Here is a 27,609-nt window from a genome sequence, read left to right as displayed (position 1 = left end):
CGCCGCAACTAGAGAAAAGCCCGCGCGCAGCAACGAAGACCCAATGCAGCCAAAAATAAATAAATAAAACAAATTAAAAAAAAAATCATAACAAGGCAAGTAGGTATTATTAATTTCACTCCATAAATGAGAAAACTGAGGTTCAGGAAGATTAAATAATTGGCTCAAGTTCATTACAGCCAGCCAATTACATGAGTCAGAACCAGGCTTTTCAACTATCAAATCAAATCTGTTTTCCTTCTCTTCTAAACCATACTGGTCTTAGGAAAGAGAATAGAGTTCTTATCATGTAGGCTTTTGCATATTAGAGAGCAGGAAAGAGAGAGTGTTGATATTTGCAAAGCCCTTTTGAATAGAATGAATTCTGAAATCACACCATAAAGGCAGCCACCTTTCTTGCCCACACTTAAGACCAGCCTTCTCACAGGGAACAAAGAAGCGGATGTACCATCATTTAGGAAAATCAGCCCTATACTTGCCTTCCCCTTCCCCTCCCAAGTTGCACATGTGGTACAAATGGGACCCAGAGACCAGTGGGGCAGCCAAACAGTGTCTGGTGTCAGGGGTCTGGAATCAGGGAACAGCCAGTATCCAGGCAAGCTCTTCAATTCCACAAATACCTATTAAACTAGCTGAGTTTCCTGCCCATTGCTGGCAGGTGTTAGTAGAAGCTCGAAAGGGACCAGCAAAACGCTTACTCTAGGGCTTGTAGCTCAGAGGCAAGACTACTGGCTTAAGAAGGCTTGGAGATATGTGATGGGATCCTTACCCAAGGCAATGTGAGATTCCTACACAAGACCTCAAATCAGGGACTTGGAAATGTGAGAGAGAACCTGGGGCACAAAGTGAAAATGTGGTACCCAAGAATGAGACAGTTCTGGCTTCCCAGGTAAGGCCAGACAGACTGCATGGTCAACCCAATGGAGAGTCACTCGGGTGCAGGTGGAAAGGAGTTGTAGCTCCTGCCAAGCGCCCGAACTGGTCCCAGATCCTGCAACTGGGGGAGCAATCACCACAGCAGGGTGGTCACCACTTTCTCAGGCCAGTCTCTGTACAGGTATGACTTTCAAACTTTTATTTTTAGCATAAGAACCTTTCCTCCTACCAGAATCTTATACTAATGCCTAATATGTAAAAGCAAATCAAAACAACTGCCCAGGGGCATTCTTCTCAGAACCAAAGGGCTCAACAGGACACAGCACATAAACCACCAGGAGAGAGGCGCTGAGTCCCACTGCCTATCAGAGTCACCGGCACCTGATTCCGCTGAATTTTTCCCGTGATAGTCATGGTTTCTTCCCCTCACCTCCAGGTTTCTCCCTCCTGCCCCATCCTGGTAAGCTCTGCTTTCCCATCACTGGTTGGCTTTTCCACTTGAAAACAAAGGTCTGCATATCTCTTAGGACATATTATCTTCTGGGTCCTTGTGACAGCCCGTGTACCTTCCTCAAGCCTTCTGGGCCAAATGATCCACAGACTGCTGTCCTCAGTATCTTAAGGCATAACTGAGGAGTACTAGTTGTTGGGCACGTCATTTTGTTTGATGCACAATGGCTTTATCGTGTACATATTATTGAGGCTCAAGACAGTGGAGGACCTGGGACTTCTCCCACTGGGAAAGGGTCCGTGGCAGGATGGGGGAATCTCAGAGACCTAGGCGTGGCTCTTGGTGTTTTGTCTGTACCTCACAAGCAAGAGGCTTCCCGGGACTCCACTCGCCCTGCCCTTGCTCCTCCCGTCTACCTCAAGTCCTCCCTGTAGCACACAGTATCCCTGTTTCCCTCTCCTGATGGTGACTGGGTGGGCCTGGCAAGACAGATGTGCCAGACTCGTGATTTTAGCCCCGCGCACACCGTATGAAGGACTCCTGGTTGTAGTTTTCACAATCTGTCTCTCTGATTCTGAATCTTATCTAAAGCACTTTAATATCTGTGGATTTAAGAAACTGAGCAGCTGCTGCTTCTCTATACCTGTAGGGCTGACTTAGTCATTCAAAAAGCTCCTGGGCTTGGCTCACACAGGATGCATCTCCTGGGAACAAGGAGATGTTCTATAACGATGCTGTCCAATACGACTATTATGCGAGCCACACAGGTAGTTCAAAATTTCCTAGTAGCCATGTTAAAAAAAAATAAGATAAAGAGAAACGTGAAATTACTTGTAATAATATATTTTATTTAACCCATTATATCCAAAATGTTACTGTCTCAGCATGTAATCAATAAAATTTGTTCACGAGCTATTTGGCATTCCTCTTTGCATACCAAGTCTGAACCCGTGGTGTATTTCACACTCATAACACATCTCAGTTTGGACTAGGAGCATCTCAAGTGCTCGGCAGCCACAGGCAGCTAGTGGCCATGGTACTGGACAGCACAGTTCTTCAATCTCTTCTCTGCTCCCATCCCTCCTCTCGTTTCTCTCCTGTAACAACTCATTTCCTTTAGTAGGGCTGCTGTGGGCAGAGGTAGTCAGTGGGGACCAGGGTCATCAGAGAAGACTCTGATACACACCCGAGGGGAGAGCCCACATCACAAAGGAGCTTTTGTGCCAGGCTAGGGAGCTTAGGTTTTATCCTGGAGAAACAGTGACTCCGCTGAAAGATTTGAAGCAGCAGAGAGTCCATGATCAAATTTGCCTTTTAGAAAGGCGGCAGTGTGGGGAAGGGGTTGGAAGCAGGCCAGGCAGAAGGCAGGGAGACTAGTTACAAGGCTACTGCAGTAACCCTCAAGAGAGTGATGAGGGCCTGAACCTAGGCAGTCGTGGTGGTAATGGCCTAGAGAGGTGAGCGCAGATTCAAGGGTTTGAGAAGACAGTTTTTACACAGCTTAGTCATCAATGAAAAGTAAGGGTTGAGAAAGAGTGAGATCCTAGAACAGCTCCCGGAGTTTAAACTTGGTCAAGTGGGTTTCATCAATTGAGGTAGAGAACCCAGAAGGAATATGCTGGCTGCAGAAGTAGAGTTCTGAACTCCCTGAGTTTAAGACACCTGCAGCAGATGTCAGAAGAGTTCAGAGTTGCAGATTTAGGAATTGATGGCATATAGGTGGTAGCAGAAGAAAAGAAGAGGTGAGCAGAGTGTTGAAAGGGGAACCCTAGAGGGTACCGAGGTCTGGGAGGAGGAGAGGAACCAGCAGAGAAGTCTAATGCAGAGCAGTTGGGCAACAGGAAAGACATCAGGAAAGGAATGACTCAGAAAACAGGTGGGCAAGGTTTCAAGGAGTAGTGGTCAGTAACACCAGAGACTCCTGGCCAATGAATCTGGCGGTCTGCAGGACAGACGTGGCCATTACGAGAGGACAGGGCTGTAGAGGGCTGGGGAGGTGGGGGTGTAGTGTGAAGACCTGTTCTTCAAGGAGCTGCCTTCTCAGCCCAGGAGGGAGATGCAACGTGACCAGACCGACAGGGAAGGGGCCGCAGGGGTTTTGTTTGACTTCTCTTGTTATTAAAGAACGAAAAGGCTTATGAATGCTTATGCGACGAGGGAGAAGGCTGGTTGAGACCCTGAAGGAAAGCGAGATCACGGAGCAAGATGCCTGAGGAAGCAAGAGGGGATGGTGTCCAGACAGATGAGCCTCTGACTGGAGGAAAGTAAAAGGTAGAAAAGGAATGAGGAAGAAGGCCCTGCCATTTATAAGGAAGATACAACGTGACCATTGCAAAACTACTTTTCTTTATTTAGAAATATATGTGAAATATAATTACAGGTGAAGGCTTTTTTTCTTTAATAGTACTACACATCATGTATAAAATCGGATAAACGCTGAACACAGAAAAAAGTCACTAGTTTTCTGGAGCTCCAGACGTGTGGTCTTGGTATATTACCAAATCTTTCACATCCCTTTGGACTTGGCCTCAACATCACCTCAGGGGACGTTCATCACTGGGAAGAGCCACAGCGTGGTATATAGCTGGTGGTCTCTCTGATTGGTCGGTGTCTGTGCCTAACTGATAGGTAAATATTTCCCGTATCACCACGAATTACCCTAAAGGGTGGTGTAAGAAAAAAGCCACCGATCAACTCTGCAGATTGATCAAGCTATGTAACTTCCTAGAGCCCCCTCCTTAAAAGGATACATAATCCCTACCTTGCAAGATAGCTGTTAGGTTTAAATGAGATGATCACTAAGTGGTGGCCATCATGGTGATGACGATGATTGTATTCACTTTGTTCTGAATTTCTAGGAATTGGGTGCTGCTGTTAATGAATTAGTGCTTGGCAACAATTAGCGTCTTGATCCCGAAAGGAGAACTAAAGACTCAATTCTAGCGTTAGGAAGGGCCCTTAAAAATCCTAATGGCCATCTGACGTTTGCCTCCTTTCTTCATCCAGTACATATTCAGTCGCTGCCCTCAAACTGCCTGGGCTGACACCTGCTGTACAATGTACTCACTACTCAACCTTCCTAGGCTTCAGTATTGCCTGTCGTTAAAATGGGGGGGAGGGGGGCAGTAGCACTGCTTTGAGGAAGAACAGAGACGATGCATGTATTGAGACATTAAATACATTTAATCATGGGGTCTTACCACCTCGTGAACTAGCACAATTCATAACAGGACCACCTGCCTTATACTGACCCCAAATCTGTCTCCCTGAAACTCACACCCATCGGTCCTAGTTTTACAATCCATGGAGTAGTTACACAGAATCAGAATCTGGGAACCATAACAGTATGTTTACTCATTTACTGAGCTCTGCTAGGATCACTGGGCAGTGTCCCACAGATGGCTGGCTACTTGGGACCACAATCAGTGCTGACCTCTTCCTATTTACATTACTATGAAAGTTTCCATCTTCAGTGGTGTTTCCATACTGCACGAGACCTCTTCAAGCATTCTAAGCCAGTTGGATGCTACCCAGAAACGCACCAGTTATACTGCTTACAAGACTTATTTTGCACTTTATGTCATGGTCAGTTCAGCACTTGGCACCAAAGTACCTATTTCAGGTCTCCGTATCTCCTTTAAGTTTCATTACTGAACATTGCAGACCACCAGTACCCAGGAGAGTCCTAGTGGTATTTCAGCTTTTGAAGCAGTGGTAGTATATTAGAGGACTGATGTTAGAGTCAAAACACCGTGGAATGCCTCGCCTGTGTTCCTCCCAACCCTGCTGCCCTTCCCTCATCTCTATATTCCCAATAATAGCTATTGAAATCTGACCCAAAGCCTTTCAATAATCAGCTCAAATAACTGTCACTCTAGGAAGGTCCCCATCGCCCTCCAACCTGAAGGAAATTTTCCCTTCTGAGCTCTCTTAGACCTTTGTTTCTGAGATACATGTGTTATTTCTCCTGCTGGACTATAAACTCCTTCCCGGCAGAAACAGTGCCTTGTACAAAGTGAGACTTATTAAAAGTTGAAAGAACTGAATTTTGTCCTGAATACAATAGGATGGGTGTGGCAATTTTTCCCTACCTCACTTTTCATCCCTAGATGGATCCCCAGATGATTTATTTTTTTAATGTACAAGAAGCTTTTAAATGAAAAAGTTGGGTAGCTCTGCAATACAGTCTTGGATTTTGGAGCCGATAAGTTGAATATTTATAAAACTGATAACTCTAATTGTTTTACGTATAAAATACTGGCATAAGGCCTCAATCCTTTCATTTTTGCTAACTAATGGGACCCATTACTCCACCTTAAAATAATGACAGCCTCCTTAATTCTAACTCACAACTGCCAGCCTCCATCAGTACCTCAACTCTGGAAAATGCCAAGGCCTCAGAATCCTCACAGCTGATGAATGGAGAGGCTGATTAGAACCACTGAAGAAAAATGGGGGAAAAACTCCTCGACAGGCACCTCCTTCAAACTCTTGTCCCTTTCATCCAATGTCAACATTAATTTCTCTGTTAACAAATATTTATTGAGGTCATGACTAGGTGTCAAGCTGCAAGCTAGGCTCTGAAGACATGACGATGAGCAGTACACAGGCAATATCAAAGCCCATCTTTAAAAAAACAAATTCACCTTTCTAGTTTATTGATTCTATAGGTCTACTTATCAAGGGCTTGCTATGCCCAAAGCTTGTAGATGGTTCAAAGATAGCATACAAGGTACATCAGTGCCCTCCAGGGACTTGCAATCTTGTTGGGAAAGCAAGAATTGTGAACACAATCGTATAAGAGAGTATCTATTGGTCTAAAGAATGATGTAGACAAAAGGGCAGAAGAGGAAGAATCCAATGAGAGTAACATGATTAGGGCAAGCAGACTTAACTTGGAGATTGTGCTTAGGTCAGAGGAAAAAGGAAAAGACATTCTAAAAGGGAGAGCATGAACAAAAGGGTACAAAGTCATCTTAGAAGGACAGTGAGATCCAATTAGTAGGAATAGAAGGTTCACGTTAGAAAAGTAGAAAATAAGGTTGGTAAGTAAAATTTGGGCAAGAGTGAGGTATATTCAAACCAGGTTGAGGGGCTTCCCTGGTGGCACAGTGGTTAAGAATCCGCCTGCCAATGCAGGGGACACAGGTTCGAGCCCTGGCCCGGGAAGATCCCACATGTCGCAGAGCAACTAAGCTCGTGCACCCCAACTACTGAGCCTGTGCTCTAGAGGCCGCGAGCCACAACTACTGAGCCTGTGCACCACAACTGCTGAAGCCTGTGCGCCTAGAGCCCATGCTTCACAACAGGAGAAGCCACCGCAATGAGAAGCCCGCGCACAGCAATGCAGAGTAGCCCCCGCTCACTGCAACTAGAGAAAGCCTGCGCGCAGCAACGAAGACCCAACGCAGCCAAAAATAAATAAATTAATTAATTAAAAAAAAATAAAAACCAGGTTGAGACGTTGGACCAAAGGTGGTGGGAGGGGGAGGGGGCATAAAAAGAATTTGAACTAGTGGAAAGAGCACTAGCTTTGGAATCAGACAAATCTGAGTACAACTCAGACTTCCTGTGAGACAATCCTTGGATAAGAATTCTAAGGAGAAGAGACTTTAGGAAGGTTGATATGATGAAGTGCGAAGCATGGGGAGAACTCAATTACAGAGAGACGGGATGTAGCAGATTATAATCATCCTAGAATAGGGAGGGCCGAGGGCCTGGGCTATCGGGGTGTGGGGAGTGAGGAATGCCAAGGAAATGTGGGAGCTGGCTCGGAAAAACTCTTACAAAGGAAGAGTTAACAGGACTTCGTGCCCGATTTTACTAATGGAATGAACGAGAGAGAGAGAAGAGTCAGGGATGGTTCCTAGGTCTGCAGTCTGGGTGATGAAGAGAACGCTAACAGTATGAAGGAAAGAAAAGTCTTTTCAGTGTGAAAGGAAGAGGTTTAGCAGAGGATATAAAAAGTTGATAGGCATGCAGCCGCTGGCCTAACAACAGGACATCAACCGTGAAAACTATTAAACAGGTGCATAAATGAGAATAGAGTTTGTGTCAGGACTAGAGAGAAAGATTTGTATGTATAAGGGTAAATAACACCATCACATTTAAGAATATTTTTATTAGAAAATAAAAACTCTAGCTGTTAAACAAAAATAATGGGAAGAATATAAATAGTAGACAGAAACGCATCCTCACAGATTATTTTTCTTAGTTATGGTACTTAGGGAATCCTATCCATTATCACAACACTGAACGAATAAACTTCTATAGAAATTCAACATATGGCCTATTTACATAACAAGCATCACAACTCCAAATTAGCCATTTTGATGTGTCAAGGAAATAACACCTTCATAGCAGACTACTTCAAAAAAATGGAAGAAAAAAGAAAAGTTTGTTTTTCTTCTATAATTATGTGTACCGGGTTTTTAACTGTTTCTATCGTGAAAATCACATTCTAATTGTGTGATTACACTCTAAGACAGAACAGTGATGGAATGAATTGATTGGCTGAATTATGCACGATCATTCAGAGATCAATAAATAGACTCCATCACTTAAATCTGCCCATATTATGTATCTGCCCTCATGTCCTATGTCATGCTTGTGAAAGCAACTGTTCTGTGTACAAAAATTATAACAGCCATCTGATTCAATTATCACAGTCAAGTAACAGTAAAGGGTCTACAGAAGATGACTGGGAAAGAAGCACAAGGGAGCAGTGAGTAAGCAGTATCTGTCTAATACAAAACCCACTCCACTCTAATCACATGGCGAGACAGGTGGTAGCAGCTTAGATCTTACCATGAGCAACCTCAACTTCTTCCATTTATCAAACTGTAACCAAAAGTTCTTGTCCTGCCTCATAAGACACTGATTAAAGCTGTGTAAAGGTAAACAGGATGAAAAGAAGACCACCTAGGTGCCTTCAACACAAAAGCCATAAATGAATGTTCATTGATAACAACAGCACAACTCTATGATCAGAGGCTGAGAAACTGATAAAACTTAGAACCAAAAATGAAACATTTCTAAAGCTTAACTTCTGATGGAAAGTATTTCCATTTGCACGGCAAAGCAGGTCTTTGAGATGCTTCCTATTGGCAGCGCATCAAAGACTGAAATGGTGTGGCCTAAGCATTTTCTTTTCCTGGTCATTACAGAGGTTGCCCAAGCAGCCTCACAAGCCCACAGACACCTATCCCCACAAAGGCCACTTGAAAATAAGTGCAAGCACAGAAACAGTCAACTGAAGGCTTTCATTAAGGGGCTCCCTAAAACAAAATGAATACAAAAGGAGTCTTGATCATTTTGCCTAAGTAAGTACTTTAAACTAAGTTGATTCCTAGAAAATTATTTAATATTTTCAGAGGCAAGGATTAAAGAAAGAAAGAAAATTTCCAATTAATATACTCCTTCCCCAGATGTGGAGTTTTTTTTACTATCCTCTTAAATATTCCCTGCATTCAAGTGATTGTATTTTTATGCAAATTACCCTTTGGAGCTAGTCGTGTGTGTGTGTGTGTGTGTGTGTGTGTGTGTGTGTGTGTGTATTTTTAAAGCCACACAAAGAATCGGACATATTTTTTGTTCTGCTGCCCCATAAAATAGATTTTAACAAAGCTTGAGTTTAATCCAAAACTCTAATTAGAGACTGCAGCAGTATTTGCCTTGTCCAAATAGAAAATCATTCCCAAAGTTGATTCTTCCTCACTTAGAGCTCCAACAAATATTTTCATACACAGATTTTTTAAAAACACTACAATTACTTGATAAAAACTGCCCCCACCCATACAACACACTGCTTTCTGGTTGATACAATTTTATAAGGCCAATCAAATACTTTATCCAGAAAGCAACTGTAGACTTCACTTTCAGAGTATCTTTCAAAGTCACTGTATTTGTTACTTGAATATTCTTTATTTCTTTTCCAGAATGAAGCAATTTCTGACTTCCTGTCCCTTCTTTTCCCTGCCATATTGCACATCTGCTTTATCTCTAGATAACAAAATCAATCATAATGGCAATGAATCGTTCCTTGAAGGCAAACTAAACCGGTCATAAAGGTTACACGACCTTACTCTTTTAAATACTGGCATAAAGCCTCTTCCTCTGCATAGGTTCTAAAATTTCAGAGTCGTTCTTTTCTTACTTGCAAGAGGATTGGTAAAAGTTTTTCATGTAACATTTTTTTAAATGTAAATAAGCAAGTGAAAAATATTACACATAATATTTTATGTAAAGAAAGAGACTGTGTTTGAAGTTCAAGGTTTTTCACTAGCTCTCAAGCTACAGATTCTGTAATACACTCAAAGGAAAATGCTGCACAGAAAGAATCTTTACATGTCAGGTCTCCAAAAGCTTGGCATCTGCTAAAACCCGGACTGCTGGGAATTGAAGGCTCAGGAAGTTCACAAACACACACACCAAACCCCCAAGAGGTGGAAACCTCCAGTTGAGAAGATGGGAGGTTTCAGTCGCATCCCCGTCCAGGTAAAGTCTCAGCCCTTCACCTCCTACGTCTGCAGTAAGTATTAACTGCCGAACAGAGTGGGAGAGAGCGGGGCCGATCTTCCAAGACTCGGAAAAGTCGAGCGTGTGGAGAGAGCGGGAAGACCCTCTCGCATCTCCGGAGCCACCGCTGTCTTGGGCTCGGGCCGCTGTCGGCCGACTCCGGGTCCGCCCGCCCAGACGCGGCAGCGCGACCGCTTCGTCCCGCGGCCGGGTCGCTCGGCATCTACTCCTGTCACGCCGCGGGCAACTGCAGCGACTTTGCCGGCACCGGGGGTCGCCGCATCCTGCTCCCGCCTGGCGCCCAAGGGGCGCGGGTTTCCCCGGACCCGCGGCCCCCGGGCCGGGCGGCGATCGAGGGCGAGACGCTGCCGGCGGAGGCGGCTCGGAGCGGGAGGGCGGCGGGAAGGGGTGGGTCTCCGTCCGCCAGGCGGGTGGAAGGGGACGCTCGCGCGGGGGAGGGCAGGCGAGGGACCGCGGCCGATTCAGATCCGGGGCGGGCGGGTCCACGTCGGAGCGCGGCGGCCACACGCTCGCCCCGGGCGCGCGAATGTGCGCCGCACCCGGCGCCTCCTCCCGCCCGCCGGCTAGCTCGCCCGCGCCGGCCCGAGAAAGGAAGGACGGCGACCTCCGCGTCCGGTCCGCGCGGCCAGCCCGCGTCGGCGCCGAGCGGGGGGCCACACCCAGCGCCTCGGGAGGCGGCTGGGGCTGGGCGGCCCAGGCTGCGGATCGCGCGGCCCGGGCTCAGCCACCGTCCCGGCCGCGCAGGCCCCGCCGCGTCCGCCCGAGCCCCGCGTCCCGGCCCGGGCCCGGCGGGCTGGCGGGGAGGGTGTCCCAGGAGGCGGCGGCGGCGGCCGGGGATTCCGGGCTTACCTCTGTGCCGAGCGCCGGCCGCTCCGTCCCGGGCAGGGGAACAGGGATCGGGGGCGCGGTCGCCGGTGGAGGCGCGGCGACGGTGGCGGCCCCTGCGGCGCGGAGGGCGGGCGGAGCAGGAGCCGCTGCCTGGGCCGCGCGCCGGCCGGAGCTCGCCCCGCGCAGCCGGCGCTCGCGGCGGAGGGCGCAGCCGGTTCGGCCCCCGGGCTAGATTCCTTCACTGACACAACTCCGGGTCGGCCCGCTCCACGCAGGGACACTCCCGCCCCTCGTAGGCTGCCCCCACCCGCCGGCCGGCCGGCCAGCCCGCCCCTCGGTGTCACTCACCCAGGCGCACACACCCCGAGCCGGCGCCCCTCGCTCCCGCTCGCACACACAGCGCTGCTCACGCCTCTCTCGGGTTTTGTATCCGCTCACACGCACGTTCTGACACAGATCCCTTCCCTCCACACGCCCTCCCTAGCTCCTTTCCCACCCCACTTTCTAGAAGAATCCCCGTACTGCTTCCGCGCTTTGCTTGCCCCACACCAACCTCCTCGCCTTTCCCCGAACCCCCGCCTCACTTAAACGGCCCCTGTTATTCAAAGGTTTTGCCACGCCCCGCACGTGTTGCAGGAGAGGCGTCCTCCCGTACCCAGGAGAATGAACTTTGCTCCCCCCAGCACCGTCTACAAATGCAAGATGCTTCTATTTTTAGAAAGCACGGATGCTTTCTGGTGCTGAGCCAAGCTCAAAATGTAAACAAAGGTAGCCGATTCCGAAATGACCTGAAGAACCAGACGCGGAAAAAGTACTGGGTTTGGTTGGGTCTGACCTTAGAAACGCGGCTAACCGGGAGTATTCCGGCTCCTCCCTTTCGCTGCCTTTCAGGCTGCAGGACGGGTTGCTCTAAACGTGTGTGATAACCAAGTTCCAGATAGACACCGTGGGCACCAGCCCATGGATTTCTGCCTGGGAGTACAGTAGTCGGGAGAGTAAAGGCAGTTTCTCAATCATTATTCATGATGGAAGCACTTTAGATAACACACCTCTTCCAGAGGCAGTAGAGTGAAATGCAGGCAGCTCTCCAGTTTTGTTTTGTTTTTTTTCAGGGTGACTTAACCTCCCTTTTTCTCAATACCAATAACTGTTTCTCAGCGGCTCCTTGGATGTCAAAGCCCCTTGCAAATACGCAGGACGGAGTTACTTAACGCCTCTCACGCTCCAAACTCTAAGGGGCCCCTGAGTGTATAGCAGAATGGTATATCATCCGATGTTCAGGAATTCATAATTTGAAATTAGATACAAACACCTTTCTGGTAAAGTTCAAATGTTCTAACATAGTGTGCCCCTGTGGACAAAGCACAGCCCTAATAAGGGATAAAGGAGCCGAAAGCCAGGGAACCTATTTTCTTTTGTGACTTGTGGTGGCGGTTCTTGTTGCACTGGATGGGTGTATGGGTCATATAATTTATTTTAAAATATTTGTAAGTGCTTTATAAGTATTAACTTATTTAATCCTTTAAACAGTCCAATCAGGTAGGTAGTATTTTTGAACTTTTTTTATAGATAAAGAAACTGAGGCACGGAGAGGAGAAATGTTAGAGGGAGGGTTTGAACCTACACAATCTGTAACAAACTTGTAACAATTTGACTTGGAATTTGATGCACTTTTTAGGTCCTCTGGCAAAATAATTCACTTAAGTTTTGGGGAGTTTCTCCTCATAATCAGAATTCCAAAATGAGTAATAAATTATTGTTTTCCTAGGAAGGGCTTTGGAAAGAACATGGAACTCATTCTTCGTTCCTTTCTTCTACCACTTCATTACTTCCTAGGACTCCAAATCTAATTTGTTTAGTAAAGACTGAAAGAAGAAAGCCTTCAAGACCTGAATATGCCCAGAGGGAAGAAAGGGTTTTCAGAAGCCCATACATGGCCTTTTACCTTTAAGGGCTACTTCCCAGTAAGTAGGTAGTAACCACAAGAATAACTGGTGTGTACATTGAGAGTGAAAATATTAAAGCATTGAATTTGATGAAAAATAAATAAATGGAGAATGGATGTATAGTAGTAGCCACTGTACCACAAACTAGACTAAAACTAATTTTCTACTGGGAATGGAGTGGAGGCCCAGTCCAGGAAAAGACAATTATAAAGTAACTAAAGAAAATAATTACAACTTTCAAGGGTTATTAAGGGACCTAGCAAAAGAAATCAGACTTTTAAAAGTTTATACACAGTGAGTTTCAAATAAAACTTAAACCTTTTGCTGTTCAAATTAATTTACTCTTAGGGAAAAAAAAGTGAAAACTTTCTCGGAGAGAGGGTTTATTCAATAAGCATGTAAAAATTTCTTGGACATCAAATAACTAACAAAGCAGTATTTTGATGCGTTAAGCATAAAGGATTTTTAAAATATATGAATTACATTCCTATAATTACATGGAGATATAAAAATCCAAAGAAATAAAATATGAAAAAAATATGTATTGGTGCTGGCACCAGATATTGAGAATTTATTCAAAAAATTACGTTATTTGAAATTTTGATCAGAAGGTTATCTGTATAATGCTAATGTGACTCTTTTTCAAAATGATTCTCTATGATTATAATCCGTGAATCTCATTTTACCATTTTCTAAGCTAAATGGAAAAGTGAACGTCTTTTCTTCAGCAAACAAACAAGAATCGTAAGAGTAGACATTTTCTGAGAGATGAAAAAAGTATGTTAGTTTGTATATTATAATATTTCCATATAGGTATTTTTAATCTGTGTCTACTGCTTTCCTCCATATTGTCACTTACACCCTTTATCTGATGTGCTTAATTGTAAGCATGGGGGAACAATGCATATCCTGCAATGAGGCTGACCTCTTCCTTGAAAGATTTCAGCAAAATGCCATATTTCCTATTTTCCATCTCCTAGATTGTCCTGATTCTCTAGCCATGGCCATTCAGAGCAGGGTTCACATTCATGGAAGCAGCTCAGATCCCAGAAGCCAGTTTTAGGCCATGGTCAATTGTCTGCATCAGAATTTTGGCATCCGAATAAGGATGGAGACAGAGAGTGATTCTTAGTTGCTAGGCTCTGGACCACTGACCGCTGGGCTCCAGGCCGCTATCCAGACCTACTGGAAGGCCTTTCATCTAGAGATCCTTGACTTTGGCTAGGTGCAGGGACTGGGTACAATCTGGGGGATCTCCCTTTGGGAGGAGTTGAATGTGTTCTGTGTGTGTGAGCGTGGTGTTCATTAGAGCTGTTTACAAATATTCCAGCTCTGCTTTCTTGAAAGCGTATGGTAGGATTGCGTGTCCCCAGCATACTGAAGTACAGGGTAGCTCTGCGACTTGCTTCGGCCAATGAAATCAGCTCTGGGCAGACGTTAACAGCTAGTGTGTGTATCACCACGTTCTATTTTCCCCTGTAGCACTGCAATCAGCAAGGTGCCGGGGAGTGACTGCTCCACTGGACTGCAGTGCGTGACGATAATGAGCAATGCCACCCCTGCTGACCTTCCCTTCCTGGACAGGAGTACGAGTGAGAAATAAACCTTGTTGTTTTAAGCCACTGAGATTTAGGGGTTGTTTGTTTCTGCAGTATAATCTAGCCTATTCTGATAACAAGTAGGGAGGAAAAAAGAAACAAATAATTGCAGGGCATACTGTGGCAGAGAATGGCTAATAATTCCACAACTCTGTTCCTCTTTTCTCCCTGGTGCACGACTCATTCACATTTCTCAACCTCCTGTGTAGTGAGGTGAGGCCGTGAGACTGAATTGCGCCCAGTGTAATGTAGATGAAAGTTTTGTGCTCCACCGTCAGTCCCCAACCGTGGAAAACCTCCTGCATGATCTCTCAGTCTCCGTCTGCCATATGGAAACGAAGGGTTCTGAGACTCCAGAGCAGGAGTCAGCAAACTTTTTCTATAAAGGGCCATATGGTGAATATTTTAGGTTTTGTGGATCATGAGGTCTCTGTCATAACTATCTGCTGTTTTAAAGTAGTCATAAGCACTTTGTAAACAAATGGACATGGTTGTGTTCCAATAACACTTTATTTACAAAAACAGGCAGTGGGTGTACGTGTCCTGGGGGTGGTAATTTGCTGACTCCTTACCTAGAGGAGGGTAGAAACACAGGATGGAGGGAGCCTGAATCTCTGAGTCACTCTATGGTATTTACTTGTTGAACACACACATTGAAATGTTATCTGAGTGAAAAAAGCAGCCTTCTGATGAGTTAAGCATAACTAATATGCTATCTTATTCCAGATTCCAGAAAACATTCCCGATGGATTAATAACCTAAACAAAGGAAACTATAAAATACTAGAAGAAAATGTAGGAAACTCTTTTACAGTATTGGTTATCTTAATAAAACTAGTTAGAAATATCATGATGAAAACCCCAGAAAAGATTAAACAGATTTGACTACAAAACAAATAAACAACCCAAACATTTCTATACAGTGACGGGTACCATAAACAATATTAACTAATGGGAGAAAATATATGCAACATATATACACAATAGGAAAGAGTTAATTTGCGAAATAACAAATAGCTTCTAGAAATCAATACAAAAAAGAGAAGCAGCAAAATAAGAAAATGAACACAGGATATGAAGAGGTAATTTTTCAAAAGAAGGAATAGGTGCCAATAAGCATATGGAAACATATTCAACCTCATCAATGATCAGAGTGTAAATAAGAACAAGACAGCAGTTTTTACTTGTTAGATTGGCAAAGAAGTGTTTTACTATAAGGTGTTTGTGAGTGTGTATAAAAAAATAACAACTCTCATACTCAACTGACTATAGTATGAATTGATAAACATTTCTGGAAAGCAATTTGCAGTATCTGTAAATATTAAAAATGCATATATATTCTGACCATGCATTTCCACTACAAGTAGTCTATCCTACAGAAATACTAAGTGTGCAGAAATATATTTACATGTATGTCTATATACATGTAAATACTATAATACAAATATTATAGTATTATTTGCAGGAGGAAAAAAAGTTAGACTCCACCTCAACATTTATGAATAGAGGAATTGTTAAAAAAATGGAGTGTATGTACACTGTGGAATAATAAATAACTTAAAAACCAGGGAGCTATGCATGTGTTGACATGGAATAATGTTCATGATATATTTTTGCGTGATAACAGCAAGTCAGAACAATATGTACAGTACGTACTCTAAAAAGAGGGGAAGGAGGGTGGAAATCTACGTATCTTAAAGGATATGCACACTGTTGACATTGGTAACCGCTGGGGTAGGGCTCTTCCATTTTTAACTTTGTATACTTCTCTTTTTCCCTTTGTATATCATTTTTATAATTACAATTTCTTTGAAAAGTACAAGGACAGAAGTCAAGAGAGACTGAAAAAAAAGCCCATTGTGGACCCTGGCCAACGCCGAGAGGTTGAGAGATGGATGGGCAGAGGAACAAAGACTTGTTGAAGACTTGCTGAGGCAAATCCAAAGGCATGAGTCACTCCCGTGGAGTTCCAATGGCAGCAGATTGAGTGGTTATGATCTGGAACCAGGGTTCTGCTTGGAAATTTTCCAGGAAAGAGGAAAACTTGGGGTGAGAAGAGAAAGGATAACCTTGCCAGCCTGAGGGCAAAACATGTTGGAAACACAAAAAACAAATAATGTCCCTTGGCTGAACTTTCTCAGTCTATACAGGCGCTAAATATTAGGTAATCTTTTCACTTCTTCAGATTTTTTTTAGGTTAAAAACCTTCTCTTCTCAGAAGCTGAAATGAATATATACCTAATAGAAGGGGTTCTTTTTTTTTTTTTTTTTTTTTTTTTGGTTTTAAAGGTTACATGTCACTGTGTATTCTAGGAAGATAATTTGAGGTTCATTCAACCTTAGTTGTGCCAGCAGGAAGACAAATGGCCCCAGTGTGTGTTACAGGTGTACAGGCTGTCACTAATTCAGGATGCCTTCATTCATTCGTTCTCTGATGTGTATTAGCATTTTCTGTTGACCAAGAGTAGTTCTGTCACAAGTTTGATTAGTAGTGATGGAACATCTTGTATGTCTGTTAACCATTTATTTTAAGTAATGCCTTGTTGATGTGTTACTTGAAAGTTTTATTTTATTTCTCGGATATAGCTTGCACTCTAAAATTCCCCATATTATTGTATATTACTTACCTTATAAACAAAAGCCCACCGGTGCCGCTTTTGGATACCACACCAGAGAGGACAAAGGAAACTTGTTGTAAACCCAAACACACTATTTAAAGAAATCTCGCGATTCCTCTGGGTCACAGCATAGGAATGAGCCAAAGGCAGATTCAGGCATTTTTCTTGTTGGTTGTACTCTGAGCACTTTTGCCCAGATCTTCACACATGTGGGACTGGCCTTGCCTGGCGTGGAACCTGAGACGTGGGGGTATGCTGGTAACAAGGAAATGGTGCATTAGTTTGCTAGGACTTCCATAACAAAGTAGCACAGACGAGGTGGGTGGCTTACAACAGGAATTTATTGTCTCACACTCCAGAGGCTAAAAGTCTGAAATCATGGTGTCAGCAGCGTTGATTCCTCCGAGGGCTGTGAGGGAAGGATCTGTTCCAGGCCTTTCTCTTTGGCTTATAGATGGCTGACTTCTCCCTGTGTCTCTTCACATTGGCTTCCCTCCATATGCATCTGTCTTTATGTCCAAATTTCCCCTTTTTAGAAGGACACCAACCATATTGGATTAGGACTCACCCTACTGACCTCATATTAAAGACCCTATCTCCAAATGAGATCACATCCTGAGCTACTGGGGCTTATGACCCCAACGTATCTTTTTTCTCTTTTTTCTTTCTTTTTTTTTTTTTCAGGGCAGGGCAGCAAGGACAATTCAACAACAACTGATGGCATAATAATGAAGTTAATAGTAAAAGTGGGGTCAGAGCCTGGCTCTCTGACTAGTTACCTAGGATTTTTTTATCAGACTCCGCACCTCTGCATTCCATGCTGTCTTCCTGCCCTTTTCCCTGGGTTCCTGTTGATTCCTGTGCATTTCTCTAATGTAATAATTAGGTAATTGGGCATTTATCTCCCTGATGAGACTTCAGCACTAGCTGTGAGCAGGGACCATGTCTTTTGTTCCTGTGTCTAGCACAGTGCCTGACCCAGACAAGGTGACTGAATGAATAACAACATCTATCTTGTAAAGAGCGCCGGTCCACACTGCCATTCGTCTTCCTGATTGCACAACTAAGTATAAGTGAATATAGACTCAGCCCTGTGAAACAAAGTGACATGAAAACTTGAAACATTTTAAAATCCTTATTAAGTATATTGTGACACATTGTGGATAGAAGCTTACAGATGGGATGGTGGAATAAGGAAGTCCAAAATGGGGGAGTCCTTACATGCAGCTACTTCATGAGTGAAGCAAGTTCAGCCAGAGGATACTGCGCCCTACTTACATTAATAATGAACTTTAGATTTAAAGTCTAAGTTAAAAATTACAGTTAGAGAAAATGGAAATACTTCTGTGGAGATTATTCTATGGTTAATAAATAGAGTTCATGAGGAAGGCCTATGGGAGTTGTGTGTTTTTAAAACCAAGAGAACACAGAACCAAGTCAGAAGGGCAACTTAGTAACAGTCTTCAAGTGGAAACACAGGGATGTCCATGAACTTTCCTGTCTCTGCTGAAGACAGAACCAGAATAGTTTATGCCACAGCATGCAAGGGTTTGGTTGACTATGAAGGAAGCATTTCCCAATAGAATACTAAATATCCGGGTGGCTTGGATTCCAATACAAGCTGTGGTTTTACATCTTTCTATCATTTAAATGAAAACTCCTAAAATACATCAAGCCAAGGTCTTTCACTTACTGGCCACGAGACCTTGGAAAAGTTACATCATTTCGCTGAGAGTCTGCTTCCTTACTCATACAATGGGTTTAAGTTTTACCTCAAAGGGTTATAGGAGATTGAATATGAAGCATGCAGTACAGCTCCTGGCACATTGTAAGCACTCCAGAAATAGCATAAATAATGAACACGGAGCAAATATTAATTAATTAATTAATTACTACATGTCAGACACCATTCTAAGCACCTTATGTGCTATTTCATTTTGGTTTCACAACGATCATGTGAGGTAGGTGCTTTTATTTCCATTTTACAGGTGAGAAACTTGAGGCACAAAGATAGTAACTTGCCCCAAATCATATAGTAAGTGACAAAGCTCCAATACAAATCCAGGCAGTCTGTCTCCAGAGCCTGTGTGTCTAGCCACTAAACTAGCAACCTCTCTGTGTTTATAGCAACTAAATATTAGCTCTTTTAAAATAAAAAATTGGCATGCTCTTTAAAAATTCATAGTCTAGTGGTCCCCAGCCTTTCAACATCCTTTTTATTATTGTTTTCCTCCCGTGTTTTGAATGGTTTTATTTACTACAATACTGCAATGATAAGTAATAATTTATTTTTCATTGCTATTAATGGAAGAAATATGTAACAGAACCCCAGATCAATATGAAGTAACAGCATGATCTTACAAGAATCTTGTCAAAGGCAGACAACTTGATATTTTGGTTGGCTCATGCAGTTTTATCGCCGCACAGTTTGTACCAGCCTCTCTGAAATAACTGTAATAATTAACTGGTCCTCTTTCTTCCACTATGAAGTTCACAGACGTTAATATTCTGTGATGAGTCATCTATGATACTGATATATGAATTCCCTATACTGAAACATCATAGTAGGTAGGTTCCCCCCACAAATGACTCCTCCATGTGATTAAATGCATTCTGAAGACACAGATGTACTACATTAGCATTCTCAAATAGTGTGGTCAGTAGTTTTGGATACGTCTAGTTTAAGGTCCCGAAGGTATTTTCAAAATATATATTCCATTATTAAATGTTAAAAGTGAATGTTTTAAAGTAGCAAAAAAAAAGTCAAATCCCTGGATGTAGGTGGGTATGAAAGGGTTCTCTGCAGCTGGAGGCTAAGGTAGACTGAAATCTGGCGGATCTGGAACTAGAGCTGTCCACTGCGTGCGTGCGTGTGTGCATACGCGTGCGCAATTCTGCAGGGGCAATTATGGGGAGGAACAAGCAATGGTGTGCTAGTAAACCACCTTTAAGAAGGGGAAAAGGCCCCAATTGTAGCATTTGCCAATTTCCATATTACAAATACTCCTACCATGGCCAATTTCAAGGTACCAACAGTTTGACAACATTATATATTTATATTTATGTTTATTTGATCTTAATATATATTTATATTTTACAGTTGGCTCTATCAAGCCAGCATAAGCTTGCTCCATCAAATCCCTGGAGATAAACAAGCTTGTTTATGAGTAGTCTCAGGATGGAGCCTGCAGATGCTACTAATGAGAATGAGTGCCTGACAGGGCAGGTGAAGGAGAAAGTCAAGAAAACAGATTTTCTAAGATGAAGTCTAAGACTGAAGACTTATAGCCAGAAATGATTCTGAGCCAAGGAGGCCACAAAGAGGAGAAATTCTGGAAGGTACCAATCTAGTTACCAAACTGGGGATGAAAGGCTTGGATGCAGGGGCATATCCCAGAGATGATGACTGATTGGACAAGGAGGAGAAGGGGGGAAGATGCTGCAGTATAAGTAAGGTGACGATCCGCTCACCTCAGACCAGATGTGTTTCCGTACCGATTGAAATCCTGTCTGATATAGCCAGCTAATAAGCCAGGTACTCAGGAATAGGAAGCAGAGGGGATTTTGTTCCAAAAATTCTAGTACAAGGTGAGGAAGCACAGTTCCTGAGACTAGGACATAAGATAAAACCTAAACTAATGGGACTTCCCTGGTGGCTCAGTGGTTAGGAATCCGCCTGCCAGTGCAGGGGACACGGGTTCAATCTCTGGTCCGGGAAGATCCCACATGCCGCGGAGCAACTAAGCCCGTGTGCCACAACTACTGAGCCCATGTGCCACAACTACTGAACCCCACACGCCTAGAGCCTGTGCTCCGCAACAAGAGAAACCACCGCAATGAGAAGCCCGTGCGCAGCAATGAAGACCCTACGCAGCCAAAAATAAACTAATTAATTAATTAATTAATTAATTTTAAAAAAAAAAAAAAACCTAAACTAACAACCCTACTCAAAGTCAACTTCTCTGAAAGAGAGCTACTTAAATCCAAATCTGAAAGGCTTCCACCAAGGATCCCCTTTTGCCCGTAAGCCACGAGCAGGAGAACAGATGGTCTACAGATAGTGATCAAGTGCTTGCAGCTGTGAGCAGAAAAGGGCCATCTCAGGGCAAGGGAACAGGTAGGTCATTGTACTAAAGAGTAAAGAGCATTGGTTGTGAAGAGTTCAGACATTTCAGTATAGTTCTCGGCTGGAAAATCAAACCACATTTAGCTTCTCACAGCTTGGCGACCAAACTCTCTAGGCTACCCCTGATCTGACAGGACAACCCATTCCCTGCCCACCCCCCATCATATCAGAACCAAATTTCTGGATGCCTGAAGATGGTGAGAAGCAGAGGGAGTGTGAGGAAGTGGCAATGGTGGACATGGACCACTGTTTCTAACAGCATGAAGTAGAGAGACGGAGCTAGAAAGAAATAAGTGACCTAGGGGTTTGAGTGAAGGGGAAAAAGAATAATGAAGTGATGACTGCCATGAATTCTGATCAAAATTAGGAGTATGACTGTGTTTATCTGGGGAAAAGAAAAAGCAGAGAAATAAAAGCTAGAAGTCTAGACATACAGACGTCATCTTTTCAGTGCTCCAGTGCCCCAGTGTGCTGTAACATCCTGAGAAGGGACGATTCAAATGTCCAACTGCTTCTTTTCTGCCTCCTTTATAATAACCAAACTGAAAGGTGAGACTATTACAGCACTGGTGTCTGACTTTTTCTCTGCAATGACACACGGAGTGTCTCTCTCCAGCAAGGTCACTAGAGACTTTCTATTTGCCAAAATCAGTTGACAGTGTCTACTCCTTATCTTCCCTGGCCTCCTCGAGTGATCTGACACTGTCCTCCTTGTGTGAACACTCTACTTCCCTGTGCTATCACTCTGAGCTCATTCAAGCTCTGGGATGGTCTCTGTCCGGTCTCACACTAGGGCATCTTCCTTCTCCTGCCTCTTAAATGTTGGTACTCCCAGTGTTCTGTCCTCAGTATTTTCACTCCTGAGTCTCTACTCTATTTCTAGATGACCTCCTCCATATAAGTAATTTCATTTGCTCTGTACAAATAATAACTCCAGTATCTTTATCTTCGGCTCACAGCTCTGTCCTTGGCTCTAGACTTCTAGATCCTAAATCTATGTAATTATGTCCCACAAACAATTCCATTCCACAAGTCCAAAATTAGAACTCTCCAACAACTTCAAAAGCCTTTAGAGTATAGGAGTTACAACTCATGCCTATTTTTATAGCCTCAGTGCATGGAGGGTTCAGCAAATATTGTCAAATGACAATATGGCTGGATATTTTCAACAAACGTATATTTAAATTTCATTTATTTATTTAATATATTACTGAGGTACAATTGGTATACAGTAAATTGCACATATTTAAAGTGTACAATTTGATGTTTTAACATGCGTATACTTTTTACCACAGTCAAGATGCAGAACAAAGGCATAACCCCCAAATTTTTCTTCTTTGTGCCCCTCTGTGAACCCTCCTTCTGTCTTCCCTACCCCTTCCCACTGCCAGACAACCAGTGATCCAATTTCTGTCACTATACTAGTTTCCATTTTCTATAATTTTATGTAAATTATCTCATATTTTATATGCTCTTTTTTTGGGCTGGCTTATTTTGCTCAGCATAATTATTTTAATTGTTCTTATGCCTCATGTATCAATAGTTCATACCCTTTTATTGCTAAATAGTATTCTGTTATGTTGGTATATCACCATTTGTTTATTACCTGTTGATGGACCTTTGTGTTGTTTATATTTTTAGCTATTACAAATAAAGCTGCTATGAATCATTTGTGGGAAAGTCTTCATATGGCATATCCTTTCATTTCCTTTGGGTAAATAAATAAGAATGGAATAACTATATTATATAGTAGGTATATGTTTGACTTTATAAGAAACTGCCAAACTTTTCCTAATGTTTTGTACTATTTTACTTTCCCACTAGCAGTCTGTGATGTTCTAATTCTTCCACATCCTCAGTAACATTTGGTATGGTCAGTGGCTTTAATTTTAGCCATTCTGATAAATGTGAAGTGGTATCTCACCGTGGTCTTAATTTGCATTTTCCTATTGACTAATGATGTTGAGTATCTTTTCATGAGCTTATTTGCCATCCATATATCTTCTTTGGTAAAGTGTTCACTTCCTTTGCCCATTTGAAAAATGTGTTATTGTGAGTTCTTTATATATTCTGAATATAAGTTCTTTATCATATATATATATAGTTTGCAAATATTTTCTCCCAGTCCATGGCTTGTCTGTTTATTCCCTTAACTGTGTCTTTTGAAGAGCAGAAATGTTTAATTTTGGTGAAGTTCATTTTGTTCTTTTATGGAGTGTGCATTTGGTATCACATTCAAGAAATCTTTGCCTAAACAGTAGTCACAAAAATAGCTTATATTTTCTTCCAGAAATTTTATAATTTTAGATTTTATAATTAGGTCTATGATCCATCTTGAGTTAATTTTTGTATATGGTGGGAGCTATGAATTGAAGTTCATTGTTTTCCATGTGGATATTTAATTTGTTGAAACACATATACATTTAAACAAACTATAAGGCAGTCTGTCCTTATTGTAAATCAGTGGAAGCCTATACTTTAAAATTTTTAAATCAAAAATAATGTGCCAGGGACTTCCCTGGTGTTGCAGTGGTTAGGAAATCTGCCTTCCAGTGCGGGAGATGGGGGGTCGATCCCTGGTCAGGGAACTAGATCCCACATGCAGGCCGAGACTAGGAGTTCTCATGCCACGACTAAGGAGCCCATGAGCCACATCTAAGAAGCCCGCAAGCTGCAACTAAGAACCCCTGCAACCAAAATAATAATAATAATAATAATAATAATAATAATAATAATAATAATAATAATGTGCCAACAGCCCAAACTGTTTGCCTAGTTTTTAAAAACATACTCTTTACTTATTCTATTTTCAAGGTATCTCAACTTTTAAATTTTTAAAAATTTATTTTATTGAAGTATAGTTGATTTACAGTGTGGTGCTAATTTCTACTGTACAGCAAAGTGATTCAGTTATACATATATATATATATACACATATATATATATATACACTCTTTTCATATTCTTTTCCATTATGGTTTATCACAGGATATTGAATAGAGTTCCCTGTGCTATACAGTAGGACCAACTTTTAAATTTTTATAGTAAAGGAATAAGTCGACATTTATGTCTTGTGTCCTATTGGCTTATCAGCTTATCAAGTTTGAGTTCTATTAGCTTGCTTTGATCCAGATTGTTCCTAGGCCTTTCAGGGTGGGAGAAGAGTAATGGGAAGCAGGGTAGGCAGGAACTAGGGATAAATGTACCTCATTGGTGCCTCATTAAAACGCTCATAACTCTGAACTGGCACATTAGGGGGCCTCCAGGATTATTGCATGAAGCATCTTTTCTGTATGGATTTTGACCCAGGAGAGAATGGAATACTTTTAACAGTATGTGTATGTCTGTGTATTTTATTAGGAGGCAGGAAGAAGATGGCTGATTACAGATCTTGTTTATTTCAGTTTAATAGAGAGAAGTCCTGGGACAAACCCATCTTCCTTCTTTGGAATGGCCCACCAGAGTTTAATAAAAAATGACTCAAATATCTAGAGTGGTCTGTGAATTCCTAAAGCCATTCTCGGGCTGGAGATGACAAATGGACATCCTCAACCTGCTCAGTGAAGCTGCGAGGAACCTTATTGTGGGTATTGGGAAATAATTTTGACCATTAAAAAAGTATCCACTTTTAAAAAATGAGACACAATTTGTCATTAGCATCCTAAGTTTCTTCTTCACTTCTCCTTCTGGTAGTTTCTTCTCCTTTTTAGGTATTGAAGCCTCTCATGCTTTCGAGTGCTCTCTCCCTTCCACAAATCTAAACCTGCTCATGATTGATGATTATGCCTGAATGTATTATGTTAGCAGGGATACTTGCACATTAGCAGAGGACCAAGCCTTAACCAAAGGACTTTTTAAGGTTGGAATGCTAGGGCTCAATAAGCCAATAGAAGAGGTATATATTTGGGTAGCCGTTTAGGCTAGGTAGTGGACATATGTAGATATTGTGTTACTTCCAAGCATTCATTTTCTGCTATCCCTTTCTTCATAGCCCCCAGTGTCTTTGGGAAGTCATGAAGTTCCATAAAAACTGAGCCCACCTCTAACTTCAGCTGTAGAACATTGACCAATTAGCTCTTTCAATGCTCCTGGCCCTTGAGATTGGTTCACAGATGGGAATATTGCACGAGTTGGTTCAGTGAGAGTGACTCTCAAGACGTGTGGAAACTACCAGAAGTTTCTTCTCTATTCCTCCAAGCACTGGATTGTAAAATTGTAAGGACTGAACTTGCTGCCACCAGGAGAGGAAAACTTCTATCTGAAACTTGGAAATGAAGCCAACACTGTAGATGGCCGAAGGGATATTCAATGAGAAAAGTTCTTGGTGATGTAATTGAGCTGCTGGACCAAACTTCACTTGATTACTTCAAGACTGTTCCACTGTGTGAGGAAATACGTTTCCTTTTTCTTTTATGGCTGTCACTTAACTGAAAGAAAGATACAATGGGGTAGCTTAAGGCTGCAAGGAACTGAGATCTGCTCAGGTTTCCTCAGGGTTATGAGGATAAAGCACAACGCCTCAGCAGGTCTCCTGAAAAACTAAAAATTGGTTCAAGAAACAGATGACCTTGAGCAAATCTAATTTTTTTAAATCTCCTCAGAAATTAGTATCTAACCTTATTCTGATGCTCTATTATGTTGGTGATTTAGCTGCTTTCCGGTCCAAATACTACCAGTTACCTGATTCTCTTCTACTCTATTTCACATTCATATTTGAGTCCAGTCAGTTGGTTACAATTCCAGAACCCCTCTCAAACATCACTGGCAAACATAGATATCTGCTTGGTCCACTCCACCCTGGCAGATAATCAGGTGGAGGGTTAAAAAGCATGGTGAGGAGGGGTAAGGAAATCTTCAGCTGTAGGCTGTGGGTGTGGAAGTCACTCCAAGCTTTCTCAGGAGGGAGTCTTGTTAGGCACCATGCATGGGCTGTGCCAGACAGTGTGCTTTCTGGAATCCCTACACTTGTGATGGGTACTGTGAGAGAGCTGAAGGAGCCAGGGAGGTGAGAGTTGCCAGGGATCTGACCGTGTGTGTAGGAACTTCTGGAATGGTCTTGTTGGCAATTCCTATGTAATCATATGATAAAAATGATGAAATGTGATTTTGACAAAAATCACATGGGAATGTAGATGCCAAGGTGATGTGGGCAGGGTCCTGACAGTGTCTCTATGATTCTATCAATCAGCTTTCCTGTCCTTGTCTTCTGATTGGGTTCGGTCAAGAAGGAACCATCGTGAAAGGTGGAAGAGATGGAGGAGAGTAATATTAGGCTATTTATGCCCCTGGCTCCCATCCTATGGGACTGCCTTAGGCTGGCTGTGTCCCTCGACCAAAGGTCACTGCTCTGCATTCTGAAGATCACAGCTCCTCTCAAGGCGACCTTTTCTATATGAGTCTCTTTTTGTGGTTTCTGGTAACTGTCCCCTGCCGTCTGTTGTTACCAGCTCTGGTCTGGCACTATCTCTCTTGGTTCCTCTATATCCTTATTACACCCTTATAAATAGTCCTCTGCTAAATAAATCTCAGTTTTGTCCTAGTTTGTGGCTTATCTATTCTTTTCCTTAACACTGTCTTCTAATGAGCAGAAGTCTTTGTTTTTGGTGAAGTCTAATTTATCATTTTTCCAAAGCAGTGATTGTTTTCGCATCCTAAGAAAATGTTGCCTCTCCCCAAATCATGGATCCAGTTTCCTGGATTCTCTTCTAAAGCATTATGATTTTAGCTTATATATTTACATCTATGATCCATTGCAAATTAATAATTGTGTACAGTGTGAGCTAAGGGTCAATTTTTTCCGCATATGGATAATGCAGTTATTCCAGTGTCTTTTATTGAAAAGACTCCTTTCTCCATTGAATTGCTTATATTGATATGGTTGGATTTATGCTACCATTTTGTTATTCATTTTATGTTTGTTCTTGTGGTTGATTTGTTCCTCCATTTGTCCTTTTATGCCTTCTTTTGGATGAATCACATATATTTTAGAATTCCATTTTAATCTATCTACTGGCTGTTTCGCTATACTTCTTTGCATTAAATGTTTTAACTAATTTCTCTAGCAATTACAATATCATTCTTAACTTTTTATGACCCTCTTAGGTTATTCTTTATTATTTTATGTAAAATGAGGAAACTGTGCAATCATAGAGCTTGCATTTACCCCCTTTTTCCTTATGCTATAATGGCCCTATTTATTGCATCTCCATATAGTATAAGTCCCGCAAGACAGTGTTGTAACTTTTGCTCTAAACTGTATGAATTCTTAAAGGTTGAAGAAAAAATAGGATTTTATAATTACCCAGCTCTTTGCTATTTCCAATGCTCTTTATTCCTTCCTGAGGATCCAAGTTTCCATCTAGTATCATTTCCTTCAGCCTGAAGAATGTTCTTTGTATTTCTTGTAGTACAGGACTTCTGATGATGAATCGTTTTAGCTTCCTTTTCTTAAATCTGAAAATGTTTTGATTTCATCTTTATTCTTGAAGGATATTTCCACTGGATATAAATTTTTTTTCAGCACCTTAAATATGTCACTCCACTGTATTCTGTCCTGCATTGTTTCAGATACAAAGTTAGCAATAATCTAGATGAAATGTGGTAATTATCTCAGGCTGCTTTTGAGACTT

The 27,609-nt window shown here is 42.4% G+C and overlaps 2 protein-coding genes across 5 annotated transcripts in view; both read right to left on the bottom strand.

Annotated features, from left to right (window-relative positions):
* SPATS2L (spermatogenesis associated serine rich 2 like) overlaps positions 1 to 11,270 on the bottom strand; it is a 168,149-nt gene extending 156,879 nt beyond the window's left edge. For 2 of the 4 annotated variants that reach the window (XM_082467155.1, XM_082467159.1), the window contains exon 1: positions 10,715 to 10,807. The gene's annotated coding sequence lies outside the window, so the exon portion shown is untranslated. Of the gene's footprint in view, positions 1 to 10,714; positions 10,980 to 11,041 lie in introns of those variants that run through there. The other 2 variants (XM_082467156.1, XM_082467160.1) reach the window with 2 other exon arrangements.
* LOC309662239 (uncharacterized protein) lies at positions 79 to 27,348 on the bottom strand (the record flags this gene model as incomplete). The annotated part of the gene is made up of 3 exons (XM_082464713.1): positions 79 to 3,986; positions 5,700 to 10,584; positions 27,282 to 27,348. The coding sequence occupies 2 exons, from the start codon at positions 27,346 to 27,348 to the stop codon at positions 9,677 to 9,679; spliced, it is 975 nt and encodes a 324-aa protein (XP_082320839.1). The 3' UTR covers positions 79 to 3,986; positions 5,700 to 9,676.
* Positions 27,349 to 27,609: the final 261 nt, after the last annotated feature.

Source organism: Balaenoptera physalus, assembly GCF_965194825.1.
Source record: "Balaenoptera physalus genome assembly, chromosome: 6".
NCBI lineage: Eukaryota > Metazoa > Chordata > Mammalia > Artiodactyla > Balaenopteridae > Balaenoptera > Balaenoptera physalus.
Note: the sequence above shows the minus strand (reverse complement) of the source record. Positions and strands in the feature narration are given on the sequence as shown.